At 56.7% G+C, this 17,085-nt stretch overlaps 2 protein-coding genes across 2 annotated transcripts in view; one reads left to right on the top strand and one right to left on the bottom strand.

Moving 5' to 3' along the window:
* Positions 1-982: 982 nt before the first annotated feature.
* On the bottom strand, positions 983-2,922 carry TMT1A (thiol methyltransferase 1A). Its single transcript, XM_051771440.1, has 2 exons — positions 2,145-2,922; positions 983-1,360 (listed from the first exon to the last, which is right to left on the bottom strand). Exons 1-2 carry the CDS (start codon positions 2,652-2,654, stop codon positions 1,124-1,126), a joined length of 747 nt encoding a protein of 248 aa, XP_051627400.1. The 5' UTR covers positions 2,655-2,922; the 3' UTR covers positions 983-1,123.
* A 2,007-nt stretch (positions 2,923-4,929) lies between these two features.
* SCN8A (sodium voltage-gated channel alpha subunit 8) overlaps positions 4,930-17,085 on the top strand; it is a 50,984-nt gene continuing 38,828 nt past the window's right edge. Inside the window, exons 1-2 of the mRNA XM_051771393.1 lie at positions 4,930-5,034; positions 14,051-14,380. Coding sequence (XP_051627353.1) covers positions 14,105-14,380 — 276 coding nt within the window. The 5' untranslated portion in view covers positions 4,930-5,034; positions 14,051-14,104. The remainder of the gene's footprint in view (positions 5,035-14,050; positions 14,381-17,085) is intronic.

Raw genomic sequence — 17,085 nt, 5'->3', positions numbered from 1 at the left:
GCAGGAGGTGCCGTTCAGGGGGGCTCACCCTCACCTAGGCAAAGGATTTGGGGTCTCACCCTCACCTGGGCAAAGGTTCAGGGGTCTCACCCTCTCTCCTGGACAAAGTTTCAGGGATCTCACCCTCACCTGGGCAAAGTTTTAGGGGATGTCCTTCTCACCTGGGCAAAGAGTTGGGGATCTCCTCTTCACCTGGGCAAAGGGTCAGAGGTCTCGCTCTCACCTAGGCAAGGGTTTAGGGGCTCATCCTCTCCTGGGCAAAGGTTCAAGGGCCTCACTCTCACTTGGGCGAAGGTTTAGGGGTCTCACCCTCAGCTGAGTGAAGGTTCAGGGGTCGTACGGTCACCCGGACAAAGGCTCAGGGGTCTCACTTGAGCAAAGGTTTGGGGGGGATCTCACCCTCCCCTGGGTGAAGGGTCAGGGTTTGGGGTTCGGGGTTTACTCGGGTTCCATCAGGAGGAACAGGAACAGCCGTGAGGGATCGTGAGGAGGGGACAGGGGGTCCAGTGGAGCCCCGGCCACATCCCAGGTGAGGAACACCTGAAGGAATCCCATCCCAGAGTTAACCAGGCACAGGCAGCAGTTCCCTTCCATTAATACATTTATTTTCCTGTCTGCTGGGCTGGTTTATGTTCTCCTGGGATCCTCTGTATCTGCACTGGGCTCCAGCGAGGCAGGGTCAGCAGTGCCAGGGCTTCACGAGGGAAATGGCCTCGAGTCCCACCAGGGGAGGTTTGATTAGAGATTAGGAAAAATTTCCTCATGGAAAGGGCTGTCAGGCACTGGAACAGGCTGCCCAGGGCAGTGGTGGAGCCACCATCCCTGGAAACGTTCAAAAAACGTGTGGATGTGGCACTTGGGGACGTGGGTTAGTGGTGACCATGGTGCTGGTGCTGGGTTAACTGTTGGACTCTGACCCAAAAGGGCTTTTCCAACCTGACCAGTTCTGTGATTCAGAGACGCTCAGAAAACAGACCCTCTCTTCTCACTTAACATTTAATTCAGTTTCTGATTTAAGTCCTTCACCGAGAGAGGGGCGTGCTGAGGAGCCTGTGCCGTGCTGGGTGTGCTGGTCAGGACGAGGAATTTTGGGGGCACAGGGAGCAGCCGGGCAGGACAGGGGTTACTTCACCCCGTACCCCACGATGTGCGGCTCGATGGGCGTCCAGGGCAGCGCAAGACTTATGTGTTGTACCTTCAGCTCCGAGAACTTGGCCTCTTCCAGATTCTTCCAGAGCTCTCTCGTGAGGCAGCATCCAGCAAAGACGAGTTTCCAAGTGGGGAAGCAGACCTGCTGCCAAAAATACTTCCAGCTGGAATGCTCGGCGGCCACGTGCTCCAAGAAATAGAAAGCTCCTCCCTGGGAACACAGAGTCTCTTACAGTGAGTGTGGGGGTCATGCTAAGCAGCTCCCACTGTCCTGTCCCTTCCCTTTTCCCTCTTCTCCTCCCTGTATCAGTTGGAATTACTGAAAGCAGGAAACTCGCAGAAATTCAAGAAGCACAAAGTATTGACTTATTTGATCCCTCTTTTATTCCAGCAATAACTTGTTATGGCTTTGTTTCAGTTAGTTGCTAACATGACTTTTTGTCCAAAGAAAACCAAGAGAAATGTGTAAATGCTGCTCCAACCCATCGGTTTTTGACAACCCAGAGGATTGTCTTTCAAACCGACAGAGAACAGACTTTAGATGGGATATTGGGAAGAAATTCCCCCCTGTGAGGGTGGTTTTAATCTGCAACTCCAGGGGAGAAGGTGTTTAATTAGACTGGTCTGGTCATGCAGGTGGAGCAGCCCCACTTCAGAGAGGCCGAAGCAGTTCATTTAAAATCCAGACTTTCAGCCTTGATCAGAACTTCCCACCCAAGGAAAGTCATGTGAGTGGGAAGGGACAGCACCACATTCTGCTTTAAATGATGGACTGTGAAGCAGTTTCAGTTAGCAGAGTGTTGCTTTTAGGATTTTACTCTTAAGACTAAACCGGTCTGACCAGTACCACGTGCAGAATGGCTGCAGGAACCAACCCGGGTCTGGTTTTTAAGCTCAAAACCAATTTTTTTATACTGTTTTTCCCCCTTTCCTCGTGGCAAGGTGCCTCTGGAGTGGCTGATGAAGGCAGCAAAAGGTTTAATGCAGGTACTCACCGGCCGGAGCACCCGCAGCACTTCCCTCAGGGTGCCGCTCACGCTCTGAACCGAGCACAGCACCAGGGTGCAGACCACGGCGTCCACGGAGCCGCTGGGCACCTGGTGCAGGTCCTCCCCTGCGGCCACCAGGAAACGCTCGTAGTGGAGGTGCTGGTTCTTCTTCATGTTCTTGGCCAGGCTCTCCTGGAAGCTGGGGTTGATGTCGGTGCAGGTGACTCTGCAGCCCGAGGGGTAGAACTGGAAGTTGGAGCCGCCGCCGGTGCCGATCTCCAGCAGCCGCAGCTCCCCCGAGGGGCTCCGGAAGTCGGGGAGGCTCCGGAACAGCTCCAGTTTGTGCCTCTTTGATTTCTTGTCGTGAACCGCGGCGATCTTGTCCAAGATGAAAGGGAAAAACACCTTCCTGCAGAAGGGCTCCCACACGCCCAGGAAGGAGAGCAGGTAGACGGGGAAGGCGAGCAGCACCAGGCAGGTGCGGAGGAGGAGGACGCTGGCACCGGCCTCTGCCATTCCCAGCGTGGGCAGAGGATCTGCACGGGGCAGAACAACTTCTGCTGTGTGTCAGAGCCCTGGGAGCTCAGACAGAGCTGCCTTCGGGTGCTCCCTGTGCTCCTGTCCGAGTACGTTCAGCTCCTTGGACTGTCCTGGTGGACTCTTTTCTCCAGCTGATTTCCGAGTCCGGTCACAGGCAAGCGGTGACCGGAGTGTCCCGACTGGCAGGGGAGGAGCTGCCGGTTTTGTTCCCAAACCGGGACAAACTGGGCAGCACAACTGTGTGTGTAACCCCTGGCAAAGTGTCTCCGAGTGCCCTCTCTTGGCGCTCGGCGGTTCCAGCACGGTCACGTCTCTTAAAGCCGCCTGTGCTGCCCTGGGGGAGCTGAAGGGAGCTCAGCCCGGCTCTGGAGCTCTGTAAGAATTTCATTAGGGGGTTGATTAAAGTCTCAGTTCAAACACACTTGTCTGGGAGTCGATTTTCCACCCGGTGTGAGCAGCTGGGTGAGCTCAGCAGCTCCATCCTCTCTCTCTGAACTGCACTGAATCTCTCCACTGAAAAGAGTTTTCAGTCTTTGCAGTTCGAGGACACCTTAAATCCTTTGGGATGTGGGAGCGGGCGCTGGGAGCTGCTCTTGGGGTGATTTTCCGGAGTGATGGGCAGAGATAACACAGTTTGTTAATTCAGCAGTTGCTGCATGTGCAGTATGTGGGGTTTGGGGTTAATTGACTTAAAGTCGAGGCAACAGGGGCTGCTCCAGAAAGCTTTGTCACCTTTGGGGGGGCCAGAGCTTTCCAAAGGATTTGGTGGCAGCGTGGATGAGCCACGAACAGGGGACTGCTCTGCTCCAGGTGACAGGAGGACTCAAAAGCCCCTGAAACCCTCGGGATGAGCACTCCCTAACAACCTTAGGCCGTTCTGCTGGGAATTGCGTTGGAGTTTTGTTTTCCTGGGAGTGCCTCCGGTGCGTCCCCTCCTCCCTCTGGTGGCAGTGAAGCAAATTAAACCCAGGAGTAATTAGGTGCTTCATTAACGAGCTCTGTTGTGTCTTCATGCCTCCACCTCGTGGCAACTACAGACAGATTGAACAACGGGAATCACAGAATCGTTTAGGTGGGAAAAGACCTCCAAGATCATGGAGTTAATTACTCTGGGTTGCATGTGTGAGTACAAATAGAGGCAGTAATGGATTATTTTATTATAATCTGGTTTTACATCAGGTTGTAATTCCTTGCTAGTGCTGCAGGGAATCATGGAAAAGGTTAAAGTGGCCAAGGAAGCAGCACCTGCTCTGGGTGTCCTGGGGGAATTTCCCTGGAAATCATTCCTAAGGAAACTCCTGTGTTTAAAAGGAGTGAGTGAGGTTGGAGGGAGAGTAGAAAATGCAGAGCTTAAGCACAGGTGTTAGCAGAGGTCACTGCACGGAAGGGGAAGGAGAGGTCGGGATGAAACAAGGAGGAGGCAGGAGCCTTAGTAAACATTTTTAATTGGTTTTTTCCTGAGCACCAGGCCCGTTGATGATGATGGTGATGAAGATGATGCTGCTGAAGGACCAGGCCTGGGGATGATGCTGACGAAGATGATGCTGATGCTGCTGAAGGACCAGGCCTGGTGATGATGCTGATGAAGATGAAGATGATGATGCTGAAGGACCAGGCCTGGTGATGATGATGATGATGATGAAAGACCAGGCCCAGTGATGGTGCCTATGAAGATGCTGATGAAGGACCAGGCCCGGTGCCAATGAAGATGATGAGGATGCTGATGAAGGCCCGGTGCCGGTGTTGGTGCCAATGAAGGCCCGGTGCCGGTGCCCGTATCGGTGCCGATGAAGATGCTGATGAAAGCCCAGTGTCGGTACCGGTGCCGATGCAGTCCCGGTGCTGGTGTCGGTGCCGGTGCCGATGCAGGTTCGGTGTTGGTGCCGGTGTCGGTTCCAGTGTCGGTGCTGGTTCCAGTGTCGGTGCCGGTGCCGATGTCGGTGTTGGTGCCGGTGCAGGCCCGGTGCCGATGAAGATGAAGATGCTGATGAAGGCCCGGTGTCGGTGCCGGTGCCGGTGCTGATGAAGATGAAGATGCTGATGAAGGCCCGGTGCTGATGAAGATGAAGATGCTGATGAAGGCCCGGTGCCCGCCCCGGGTCGGGGTTTCCCCGCTCCCCCCTCCTCCCTCCGCCCCCCCCCCCCCCGCGCGTGGTCCCGGCGGCTCCGCAGCGCCCCCTGTCGGCTCGCTCGGGGCGGGCGGGGGCCGCGCGGCGCGGGGGGGGGCCGGGCCGGGCGGGGGGGGGGAGCGCCGGGAGCGCACCAAGATGGCGACACCCGCAGTCCCTCCCGCAGCTCCCCCCGCGCCGCAGTCCGGCCCCGCCGCGCCGGGGCCGCGCTGAGCCCGCCCGACACGGTGAGTCCGCGGCCCCCGGGACCCCCGCGGGCCTCGCCCGCCGCTCCCCGCGCTCACCGTCCCCTTCGGTTCGCCGCCTCCCCCGGGGGCTCTGCCGCAGAGCGCGGCCCGGGCGGCGCCGGGGACACCCCGCGGGAGCACCGGGGGGCGAGTTGTGGTGGGGGGAGCTCGGGGAGACCCCCCGGCCCCAAACCCGCCGCGGGAAGAGGGGGGGGGGTCCCGGGGCTTTTCCCCCCCGCCCCCTCGGGGGATGCCCGGTCACCCCGCGCCCGGGGAGGGGTCGGGGGGAGCCGGTTCTCTGCCCGCCCGGCGCTGCCCCCCGAGCCCTGTTCGGGGGGCTCCGGCAGCCCCTGCCCGGGCCGGGGAAGGTCCGTCCGCTGCAGCCCGAGGGCCGCGGCCCCGCGGAGGGGGGGGGACGGTGCCAGGCCCGGGGTGAGTGTCCCCCCGCCGGGGGGCTGGGGCTGGGAAGGGGCAGGAGCCCCCCGCACCCACCCTGGGCCTGCAGCCCCGTTTGGGCCCCCTCCACCCATCCCTCCATCGCTCCCCGCATCCCTCCCTCCCTCCACCCATCCCTCCACCATCCCTGCATCCCTCCCTGCATCCCCCCTCCACCCCGCTGCCCGGGACCCTCCTCCCAGGCCCCAAATTGGGGGCCGTGCTCTTTGTCTGCATTGTGGGGAGGGAGAGCCCGAGTTCTCGCCGCTGTCCCTTCCCCCCGGCCCTCGCTGCAGCGCTGCCCCGTCCCCCCGCCGCCCCCCGCTCCCCCCACCCCCATCTCCCGCTGCCCGGGGATGGGGGACAACTTGGAGGACGGGTTTTTTTGGGGTGGGGGGCGATGCTCGGGACGGCCTCGATGTTCCAGCTGACCCAGATGTTGGGTCAGCATCGTGGTTGTGCTCTTCCCTCTCTCCCTTCCACCGCACAGATTTTGGGGTGGGGGTGGAGGGTCGGCGAGGGCAGGTTCGGTTTATATTATTTTTTCTTTTTTTTTCCTGCCGGGAGGGAATTGCGCGTTGGGGTGGTTTTTTTCTTTCTTTTTTTTTTTCCTGTTAAAAATCTGGGTGTCTTCCTCCCCTCCCCCTGCGTTCTGGTGCAAGCGATGCCCGGCTGATGTGGGGGTGGGGACGCCGGGAGATGCTCCACGGCAGCGGCTGCGGATGAGCCGGGGTGAAGTCGGAAACTCTGGGAAAGGGGAGAGCGTGCGGTGTGCGAGGGCCAGCAGCTGGATTCCGCCCCTCGGGCCCTGAGCTGAATTTTAGAGGGTGATCCCAGGCGTGGGAGGCTCATCCTTGTGTTCCCCCCCCCCTCCTCCTCCGTGGGGTCTGCGGGAGCTCCCCCCCCCCCCCAGGGGGGGCCGCACGGGTGGGGCGGGTTTTTGGGGCGCTGGTTGTGGTTGTGCTCTTGTGGATCCGCGTCCACCCTCTCCGGGAACACTGCAGCATTCCAGCCGCACCGGGAGCCGTGACCGGGACGTCCTCGCTTCACACCGGGCAGCTCCGATCGCCAGGAACGGGCGGGCGGGGGGGCCCCGTCTCGTCCTGGGGGTCGTTTCTGGGGGTCAAAAGGGGGGAAGGCGTAGCGGTGGTGGTTTTCCCTGGCAGCCCTAGAGGGATGGGGGCCCCGGGAATGGTTCTCTTTCCCTGTGTGGGTGACGGAAGCGCTGGGGGCCGGTTCCTCCAGCGATGCCCAGGACGGAAGGGCTGGGCGAGGCTGGAGGGGCCGGGGGGACCTTCCGCGGCTCCGGCGGGGCCGGTGCTGAAACGGACAGCTCCTCCCGGCCTTTCCCGGCTCCTCCCGGCTCCTCCTGGCCCTTCCCGGCTCCTCCCGGCGCTTCCCGGCCCTTCCCGGCTCCTCCCGGTTCCTCCCGGGGCCGCTCCCCGCCCGCAGCCGGGACCCCCATCACCTCCATCACCCCTCGGGCCATCGCCACCCCCGATGTCGCCGTTCCTGGGGGGGGCAGGTGCCGTTATGTAAAGTCGGTGAAGCTGTTGGGCATCTCTGGGTATCCCCCGGCGAGGGGAGCCGGTGCCTTTTGGAGTAACGAGCCCCCGGCCGCGCTCCTCTGTCCGGATGTTTTCCGGACGGCTCCATCCTAAGGCCTCTCCGGTTTTTCCATCCTCTGCTCGGCTTTTCCATCCTCTGCCTGTCTAGAAAGTCCCTGTCCTTCGCCTCGGTGGGTTTTCTATAAAATTAACAGCGTGACCCAAGGGCCACCGGATCGTTTTTACGCATTTTGGCGCTTCCACGGCGTCGTTCACCCCGGGGGGAACGACCCGGGCCCATCACAGACCATTTACCCGGTTATATAAGCTCGTACATATGGCTGGGATGTGGATGGTGGTGTAGATGCTGTAGTGCTGGGGGGAACCAGTGTGATCCTGTGGATGCTGGGGGGGAAGGAGGTTTCTGACGGGCAGGAGGGCGAGCACTCCTGTGCTCGTGTGCCGCAGGAAATGGAGCAGGGCCGGGCCTTCCCCCCCTTAAATAAGGCAGAAACAAAGTCGGAGTGGGAATGAAGCAGCTTCAAAACCCAAATCACGGCGTCACCTCCCCCCGTTTGCTGCCGTGTCTGTGCTGGGGGCTGGCTCTGCCTGAGGGTGGTTTTCATGAAAACGGCCCCAGCCGGGTTTTCACCTCGACTGGGAGGTGCTGGTTTCCAGTGGCTGGGGGTCCCTGAGGCTCTGTGGGGGTCCCTGAGGCTCCGTGGGGGTCCCTGAGGCTCCGTGGGGGTCCCTGAGGCTCCGCTGGGCTCCTGCCATGACGTGGTTCCCATTCCCTATCAATCCCTATCAATCCCTTCCCCTGGAGCAGCTGCGACTCCACTGACATGGGCAAATACACCGGGATCAATAATTGATTGTTGGGCTCAGAGCAGGGGGCTGGGGGAGGGAGAAGCTGTAAAACAGAGAAAGGAGGGAGTGGGGAGCAAGCACGGGGGGCTTGGGGGGAGCAAGCACAGGGAGGAATCATTTGAGGGGAGCAAGCACAGGGAGGAATCATTTGAGGACCCACGGGGAGGAAACGTGTGTGAGGGCTGGTGTTGGTGGCTGTGGGTTGGGCAGCTGGTCATTGCTGGTCATTGCTGGTCATTGCTGGCCATTGCTGGCCACTGGCTGGGGTCTGGTGGGGTTCAGGAATAACTGAACTCTCAGACTGTCCCCCCTGTGCCCCCGTTATCCCCCCTGTGTGCAGAGCAGACAGGGGCCGTGTTGGGGAACAGGAGCAGGGAAGAAGTGGCTTCCTGCTGCAGGAGGGTGTTACAAACCCTCCCTGGCACGAACTGGGGCTCCAGGCTGGCTTTTAACACTTCACATGCTCTTCTGGCTTAGGCAAAACTGTCTTCTTTCCAGGTGGAATTTCCTCATGGAAAGGGCTGTCAGGCATTGGCAGGGGCTGCCCAGGGAGGTTTGGAGTCCCCACCCCTGGAGGTGTCCAAGGAAGGACTGGAGGTGGCCCTCAGTGCTCTGGGCTGGGGGACAAGGTGGGCATCGGGCACAGGCTGGACTCGATGGTCTTGGAGGGGTTTTCCCACCCCAAGGATCCTGGGATTCTGTCTTTAAATGCTGTTCCAAAGTTAGAGCAACTTCTGCCTCCCCTCCCCTCGGCCTTGTCCTGTAGCTGTTATTCCTGCCTGATGGAGCATTCCAGCAGACAGGATATTTTAAGGAGAAGGGGCAGCCAGCAGGGCCTGGGCTGTGGCAAAGCTGTGACATTGCTTCTTTCTGAACAGAAACGTTTCACAATGCAAAACTGTTGGTACCTGAACCCTGGAAGTGCCAGTCCATGTTTCTCGTGGTGCTCCTGCCCCAGCAGGAAGGTGTGAGCAGTTCAGAATGAGATCTGCTGCCAGTTGATTTGGGGAGGAGTGGGTTTTTTTGTTGTTGAATGATGTTACAACACCCAGTGAACTGTCCAGGGGGCGGCTTTAAAGTTACGGAAATGAACCCTTCATTGCTGGAGGAGGGAGGAGGGAGTTGGAGGGAGTGAGAAGGTCCCCCCCAGCCTCCTTTCCTCCGAGCTGAGCCCCCCCAGCTCTCTCAGCTGCTCCTCAGTGTGAGATCTGTGGCACCCAGGTGGAAAAGTGCCCTGGAAACGTGAGGTTGAACAACAAATGTGGCCGTTCCAGTGGTGATTCCAGCAGGAGGTGAACTTTTCCTTGGCTGTCAAGTGAGATGGTGATGTCAGGACAACCAGGAGAACTCCCATGGAGGGGGAGCTGTTGGTGTGACCAGCTGAGATCTGCAGGGGTGATAAGGAAGGGAGAAAACACTGTCTCTCCATGAGGAAACCTGGGTTGTGTTCCAGCACGTGGCAGAAATTCCCAGATCCGTGTTGTGGGAGAGCAGAGCACTTAGAGGAGGGTTATTTGTTCTGCCTTTTTTCATATTTGCCTCATTTGTACTCGAAGCATCCCAGTGCTGCACAAGAGGAGATTAATTCCCCTCAAATGCTGGTGTAAAATAACCCTTCCCTGGCTCCTGTTTTGTGGGTCAGGGATGGGGCTGAATGAACCCAGCCAGGAGTTAAATGTGGGTTAGGGGCTGAACTCTGACACTGGAGCTGCTTTATTCAGTTCTTTGTTCAGAAGTTGGGCTTTAAAAAGGGGGAAGTCGAAGCAGATGAGGTTGTTTAGTCTGTGAATCTCCAAGCTCTGGGTGAGGTTGGTGGTAAACACGAGCCAGCTTTGAGTAGCAGCAGCACAGGGAACTGGGGGTTAGTGGGTGAACTGGGTTTAACTGGTTTTAGTTCTGGTAACTCACTGGGGGGTGTTGCAGAAGCCACCCAGCTCCTGGGGTGGATGGAGGGCCCTGCAGCCTGAGGGCTTTCATTTCTCAAGTTTTTATGAAAGCCTCCTGAAATATGAAGGTGTTTTCTGTGTGTTCAAGTTTTCAAGGCCAGGTTGGGCAGGGCTTGGAGCACCCTGGGCTGGTGGAAAGTGTCCCTGCCCATGGCAGGGGGTGGAACAAGATGGGCTTTAAGGTGTTTCCCCTTCCTTCCACTTTCTAGCAACAAATATGCCATGAGAGCTTCCCTAAGGGAAAAGTCCCTCCTTCTCCCCAGCCTGTTGCATCACTGAACCTTTTCATTGATAAAATTGGCCTGGTCTGGGCACAGGAGTCTCTGCAGGTGGGGATCAGCCACTTCCAGCCATGGATGTTCCCATGCAGGGATATTTTGGGTTGGCTTGAAGGTTTTTAGGCTCTCCTGCAGCAGAATTTCAGGGGGGGTTGATCCACACTGTGTTTTCCTTCCTGCCCTGACCCTCGTGTTGGAATCAGAGCCACGTGTGGCTGTGTGGCTTACATAAAAATTCCCACAGAAGGTCTCTCTCTCTTGCTCAAAGTCACCCTGTGAACAGCTGAATCTTGGTAATTAATAAAGGAAGAAATGTGTTAAAGCAAGGAAATTGCCTCAAAAGTGTTTTTTAATTTATTTGGACAATCAGCCTGAATAATTTATCGGGATATTTCATAATGTACCGGTAAATGGACTGCTGGGAACATTTAGAGAAAATAATTAAGTCTCAGCAACTGGGCCCCTCAGTGCAGTGGTTAATCTGGTGGGAAGTTGTGAGATTTGAAAAAAGGGGGGTGTAAATCCCCAGCCTGGGCCTGGGGAGTTGTGTGCACCCAACCCCAAGGGCCCAGGATGAATCCCCGGGCCCCCCAGCAGCAGGGCAGCATTCCCAGTGCATTATCCATGGATCCAGAACCCCCCTCCCTCCTCCTGCCCTCACCTGGGGGCCGAGGCTGCCTTGCCATTTCCACCATGTTTCTCTCCTCAGAGGTTGAAGAACCTCCCAAAGGGCCAAAAGGAATCCTGGCATTTGTCCCCTGCCAATTACTGCTGTCCCAGCAGGACCATTCCCGCTTGGAAAATAACCCTGACAAGGTTTTTTTTGGCCTCCAGAAGCTTTGCTGGGAAGAACAGCTCAGGCCACGTGGGCCAGAGCAGGCGTGAGTGACTTCACTGAGGGAGTGACTTCACTGAGGAAGAGGAGGATGAGCCACACAGTGAATTTTGTCCGTTCTCTTCATGTGGGATTATTTATTGGCAGAGCAAACAAAGTCAGGGCAGGCAAGAACTTTCCCAAGGAGTGAAACTGAAACAAGTAACAGCCCTCTGAGCAATTCCAAAATGCCAAAACACAGAGAAGCTGCTGCCATGTGCAGCTGGGAGCCAGGTTTGGGTGTTGGTTTGTTTGGTTTTGGTTTTGTTCTTTTCCCTGAATGGAAAGTTGAGTCGGTGCCTCCAGTTGTGGGTTGTGTAATTGTGCACAAATTCCTTCATGCTTTCATTTTTTTCCCCTTTTTTTCTGCTGTGTCCCTGAGCTACTTTGGTTTCTAAATTCAGGCCTTACATATTTATCTGTGCCATTCAATTAGACCACATCCCCAATGCTGCTCTATAGTTTCACAGTATGTGGGAAATTTGGTAATTAAATGCATGCAAATGCTGCAAGAATAGAATAAATTAATTTTCCTTAATATCAGCAGGCCGCTGGGTGATTTCTCAGAGATAATGTGACCAAGATACTGGTTTTTTCTCTCCCCTCTTGCCATCTTTTTTTGAGTCTTGACTGTTGTTACTTTAGAAATACCTGGTCAGGTTTGTAGGAAGAGAATCCCAGCCCAGCCAGGCTCTGGGATTACATAAGGAGGGGGATCTGTACGTCAGGTTTTTCGGATCTCCAAATAAAACCCCAGCTGGGCACAGCATTTAATGCCCACACGTGTGGGACAGCTTTGGATTGACCCTGGGAGGGTGGGAATGGCCGTGGCAGAGCTGGAGTGGAGCAGGGAACGCCCTGAGATCCCTCAGCAGGATCCTTTGGATGCTCTGGCTCCTGGAGGTGCTGTGTGAAAGGCTGGGATCTCCGGGTGCTCCTCCCCAGGGCTCGGTTCTTTGTCCCTGGGGTTATTCCTGGAGCCCCCTGCCCTCTGGGGAGTTGTGATTGTCCTTTTTGGGGCTTCCCTGAGCTCCTCCCGTGTGAGTTCAGCCCAGCCCTCAGCACCAGGGGCTGGGCAGGTGCCTCTGACCTCGTGCTGGAAGGGCCGAATTTTAACCATTCAGCCCCCTGGCGTGGCCTGCAAGGAATTTGAAAGTCATCCTTCCCGAGATTCCAGACCTTTTAAGATTTGCTTGGGTGCTGTGTTTGTGTTGCCTTAAAAGCTCTGACCTTACCAGTGATTCCTTCCCCTCTCTGAGGGACCTGATCCCACGAATCCTTTGGATCCTCGTGCTTCTCCTGCCTTCCCTCCTGGATCCTCCCCGAGCACCGTGGTGGGGCTGGGTTCTCTTCCAGCCTGCAGCACTGCAGTGCTGTTGCATCAGTGCAGGGTTTCTGTCATCCCTCTCCTCCCTTGGCCTCCTCCCGGAGCGAGAACAGCCTGAGAGCAGCTCAGGAATGCAGGATATTCCTGCTGCTGGTTCTGGAGCGGGAGCTTGGCACGAGGAGCGGAGCTGCAGAGGGTTTGTGGGCGGCTGCATCCCCAGGAACCAACTTCCTCCCAGCTCTGCTTTTTTGGGGGAGTGGGTGGAGGAGCACGAGGGGCTCCTGGAGGGATGGGGCAAACCCTGGCAGGGTCTGGGCTCCTTGGGCAGGAGGGGAGCTCTGCGAGCTCGTCCTCACCCCTGCTCTGCACCTCCTCCCCTCCCTTTCCTTTCATCATTTGTGTTGCATCTGATGCAAAGAAGACCCCGTGTCTAACCCATATGCCAGAGAAATTTAACTTGCAGGAATCACTGTTGTGCTCAACCAAAGTATTTTAAAATCATTTCATTCTCGTGGCCCGGAATGAATCATTGCCCTGATAATTGGCAGAGTCAGGGAATGGTTTGGGTCAGGAAGGACCTTAAAAACTGTAAATTCCACCCCCTGCCATGGGCAGGGACACCTCCCACTAGCCCAGGCTGCTCCTTGGACACTTCCAGGGATCCAGGAGCAGCCACAGCTTCCCTGGGCAGCCAGGGAGCACTTTTTGGGAATGCTCAGAGCGCTCCCGTTGGCACCGAGTTCCTCCTGTGGGTACCAGGGAGCTCTTTGCTGAGCACCTCGTTAGCAGATCGAGGGATGGGCTGGTCCCCAGCCCTGCCTGGGCCAGGTTAGACCTTGCCCAACCCCAGCTGGCTGGGAATTTTTGCCTAATAATCCGTTTGCCTGAGGGCAGTGACCGGCAGAACCATTTTTGCAGGAGAACAGTGGGTTTGATGAGGGAGCTGCTGTTTTGTAGAACAGTTTGTGTTCAGGAGGACCCAAAATCGGGCTGGTCACCTGTGGGAGAGCCAGCTCTGCGTGGTGCTTCTCCTGTCCTAGGTGAGGGGGGTGGGAATGGGCAGGTTCACCTGTGTCCAGCCTTGGTGTGGCTTGTTTTGGGACTGAACCAGCAGCTCGGCTGCCTCGTTCCTGCCAGAGCTCAAGAAGCCTTGGGATGGTGCTCTCAGGGATGGGGGGGGACTCTTGGGGAGGGTCCTGTGAAGGACTCTCAGGGATTGTTGGGGTGTCCTGTGCAGGACTGTCAGAGATTGTTGGGTGTCCTGTGCAGGACTGTCAGGGATTGCTGGGGATTGTTGGGGTGTCCTGTGCAGGATTCTCAGGGACAGGGTGGGATTGTTGGGGTGCCCTGTGCAGGACTGTCAGGGATTGTTGGGTGTCCTGTGCAGGACTCTTGGGGATTGTTGGGGTGTCCTGTGAAAGACTGTCAGGGATTGTTGGGGATTGTTGGGTGTCCTGTGTAGGACTCTCAGGGATTGCTGAGGATTGTTGGGTGTCCTGTGCAGGACTCTCAGGGATTGTTGAGTGTCCTGTGAAGGGCTCTCAGGGATTGTTGGGGATTGTTGGGTGTCCTGTGCAGGGCCAGGAGTTGAACTGGCCGATCCTTGTGGGTCCCTCAGCGATCCCGAGGGGATTTGAAGGCCGGAGCTCCCCGTGGCTCTGCCCTGCTCTGTCTGTCTGTCTGTCTGTCTGTGCCCTTTCTGACGTTCTCCCCTGTGTCTGCCCTCCCCTCCTCCCCAGAGCTGACCTGCCCGGGGTGCAACATCGCAAAAGAAGCTGCTGCAGGATGAAAAGATGGCAGCGCGGCTGCTCGCACCACCAGGCCCCGAGAGTTTCAAGCCCTTCACTCCGGAGTCCCTGGCCAACATCGAGAAGCACATCGCCGAGCTGAAGAAGAAGCAGCGCTCGAAGCAGGACAGCAGCCACCGCGATGACGACGAGGACAGCAAACCCAAACCAAACAGTGACCTTGAGGCGGGCAAGAATTTGCCTTTCATCTACGGGGACATCCCAAAAGGGCTGGTTGCTGTGCCACTGGAGGACTTTGACCCTTATTATATGACCCAGAAAGTGAGTCTGGCGAGAAAGGAGCCGCTAAAGCACCTTCTGCTTTTTATTTTTTTATTTTTTTTTTTTTTCCCTCCCTCTTGGGAAAAAAATGGCAGGTTTGGGGTATGGTTGGAGCAGAAGACAAAGGATGGAGTCTTGGATGGGGCTGGTTTGGTTTGTTGTGTGGGGTTTTTTTTTATGAGGTTTAATTGATATTGTATGATCAGGTTTAATTGGTATTATAAGACCGGTCTTAAAGGATGGAGTTAAGAGAACAGGGTTTGGAAAGTAAAAGTAGATCAAGCTGTGCTACTGTGCCAATTTTAACCATTGGGGTAATAAGGAGACTGGAACTGAGGGGCAGCAGTGGTGGTCTGAGCCTGTGTTTCATCACTTCCACGGAATTCAGGCTGGATGGGATGGTTAGGAGGCAGTGGGACACAGAATCGTGGCAGAAAAGAAACTAATTAACTGGCTTTCATCTGGAGAATTTTTATTTTTAAAATGTTTGGAATCAAGGTGGTGTGGCAGAAATAAGGGGAGCAGTGAGTTGGGAAAGTGCTGGAGATGGAGGGGAGGGATCTGCTGGTCGTGGAATAGGGAGGAGCACGGTCATGGATTTTCTCAGAAGGCTGAAACTGAGGTTCTTGGCTGTTTGTTTTCATGACTTTCCTCGATACAACTTTAACTGGGGCAAGCTGAGAGAGCTGCCATCCCTAAGTGAGGCTCAGCTGTCACAGGAGGAGCTGCAGGTCTGGCCCCTGGGTGACAGGAGCTGTGATGTGAGTGGGGACAGTTGGCTGTGTGTGAAATCCCTGTGCTGGGTAACAAATGTGTGATGGGATAGAAGTTTGTGCCACGCTTGGAAGGGACTCAGAGACTGGCAGGGCATAATTCCCATGGAATCAGCTGGATTTGGGTGTAACTGGCTGTTCTTTCCTGCATTTGTAGTGGTGAGTTGTGTTGCTGGGAGCAGGACCTGGCTCAGCACAGGGCTTTGGAGTTCAGGGATGTGTGTGTTGGATCCCAGGGTCCAGGTGATGTGCTGCTTCAAGAGATGCATTACCAGGAGCTCCTGGGGGAAAAAGGCACCGTGGTTATCCTCAGGAGTATTTTTTTCTTTATCAACCAAGTATTTTCCCTTTATTAAACCAACCTGGTGTTCCCTGGTTTTTGGTGAGACCGGCTCATGGAATCCCAGGATGGTTGGGGCTGGAAGGGACCTTAAAGCTCATCCATGGGCAGGGACACCTTCCACTAGCCCAGGCTGCTCCAACCTGACCTGGGAGACTCCCAGGGATCCAGGGGCAGCCACAGCTTCCCTGGACACCCTGTGCCAGGGCCAGGGTGTCCTGTGTAGGACTCTCAGGGATTGTTGGGGATTTTTGGGGTGTCCTGTGCAGAACTCTCAGGGACAGGGGCATCTCTCCCACCTCCAGGAGCACCACAGGAGTCCTGACACTTGAGGAGTCGTTGCCTGCTCGTGGTGTGGAGATGGAGGGAAGGTTCTGGAGGTGGGAGGCAAACCCCCCCAGCCCTGTGTGTGCCGTGCTGGGAGCAGGGCCTGGCTCTTCCCACAGACACTGGATTCTCTGGAATTGTGGCCATTCCTTAGGTGTGTCCTTCCTGCTGCTTCCCAGAGTCCGTCACTTCCCACCAGGCAGGTTTTTTTTTTTAAGGCCATCAAAAAAGGCCCTTCTCTGAATCATCAGGAATCTGCTTGAATCATGGGAAGTTTTCCAAGATTTCCCCACACCCCCTCCCCCTTTCTCCAGAAGGCTTTGCATCACAGGTCTTTGCTCCTGCAGCGTGCACAGGGCCGGATCAGCTGGTTGCTTTTCCTTGCAGGAGGACACGGTGATCTTGGTTTCTCTGAGGAAACTGAAGCTGCATTTTATAACGGAGCAGCTGAACTTCCAGTGGCCTGGTAACTGATATTTAAAGGAGAAACAGAGTGACCTGGAAACGGCACCGTGGCCCAGGGAGTCACAAGCCCTGGGTCTGGAGCCCGGCGATGGTTTTGTCCCAAGTGCTGCTCCTTGCTCTGCTCAGGTTCGTTTTGCAACGTGGGAGTCACGGAATCCCGGGATCACTGAGGCTGGAAAAGCCCTCCAGGACCATCGAGTCCAGCCTGTGACCCATCCCCAGCTTGTCACCCAGCCCAGAGCACCAAGTCCAGGCTTTTCCCGGGCTGGGGTTGTTTTCCTGAAGCACCTTCCCTGGGCTGGAATCTCATCCGTGCTACGGGACAGGGGGAAGGTGCTCCTGCTCCTGCAGTTGGCTCCACTTCCAAGGCAGCAGGAGGTCCCTGAATATTCTGGGAGTTGAGACCATGGATAGGCTCGGATGGGTGGATTCCAGTGGGAAAAGGAAGGCTGTCCACACATCCCTGAGCATCTGAGGCTGGAGCGGGACGCCCGAGGTCACCTCCTGCTGGCAGATGAGCACCTGAGGATCCCTCTCGCCAGGTTTCGTGCCAATGGAGTGACTTGCAGCTTCCCCAAGTCACATGCCCAGTTTGGAAGTGGGCCCTCGGGTCCAGAATGTCACCTTGGCTCTGTGGGCCTGGGAAAGTCTCTGGGATGGGAGGGCCCAGCTGCAGGAGCCACGTCTGGCCCTGGGATGTGACGTCTGCAGGGACAGGGGGTGGCTCTGCCGGGGCTTTGCCTTCCAGTGGAGTCCCCAAAGCAGGGGGAAGAGTCAGAACCACCTCAAGAAATCAACCT

This window comes from Manacus candei, unplaced genomic scaffold, assembly GCF_025592945.1.
Source record: "Manacus candei isolate 608988 ecotype Guabito, Panama unplaced genomic scaffold, ASM2559294v1 h1tg000132l, whole genome shotgun sequence".
NCBI lineage: Eukaryota > Metazoa > Chordata > Aves > Passeriformes > Pipridae > Manacus > Manacus candei.
This window is presented reverse-complemented; position numbering and strand designations above follow the sequence as displayed.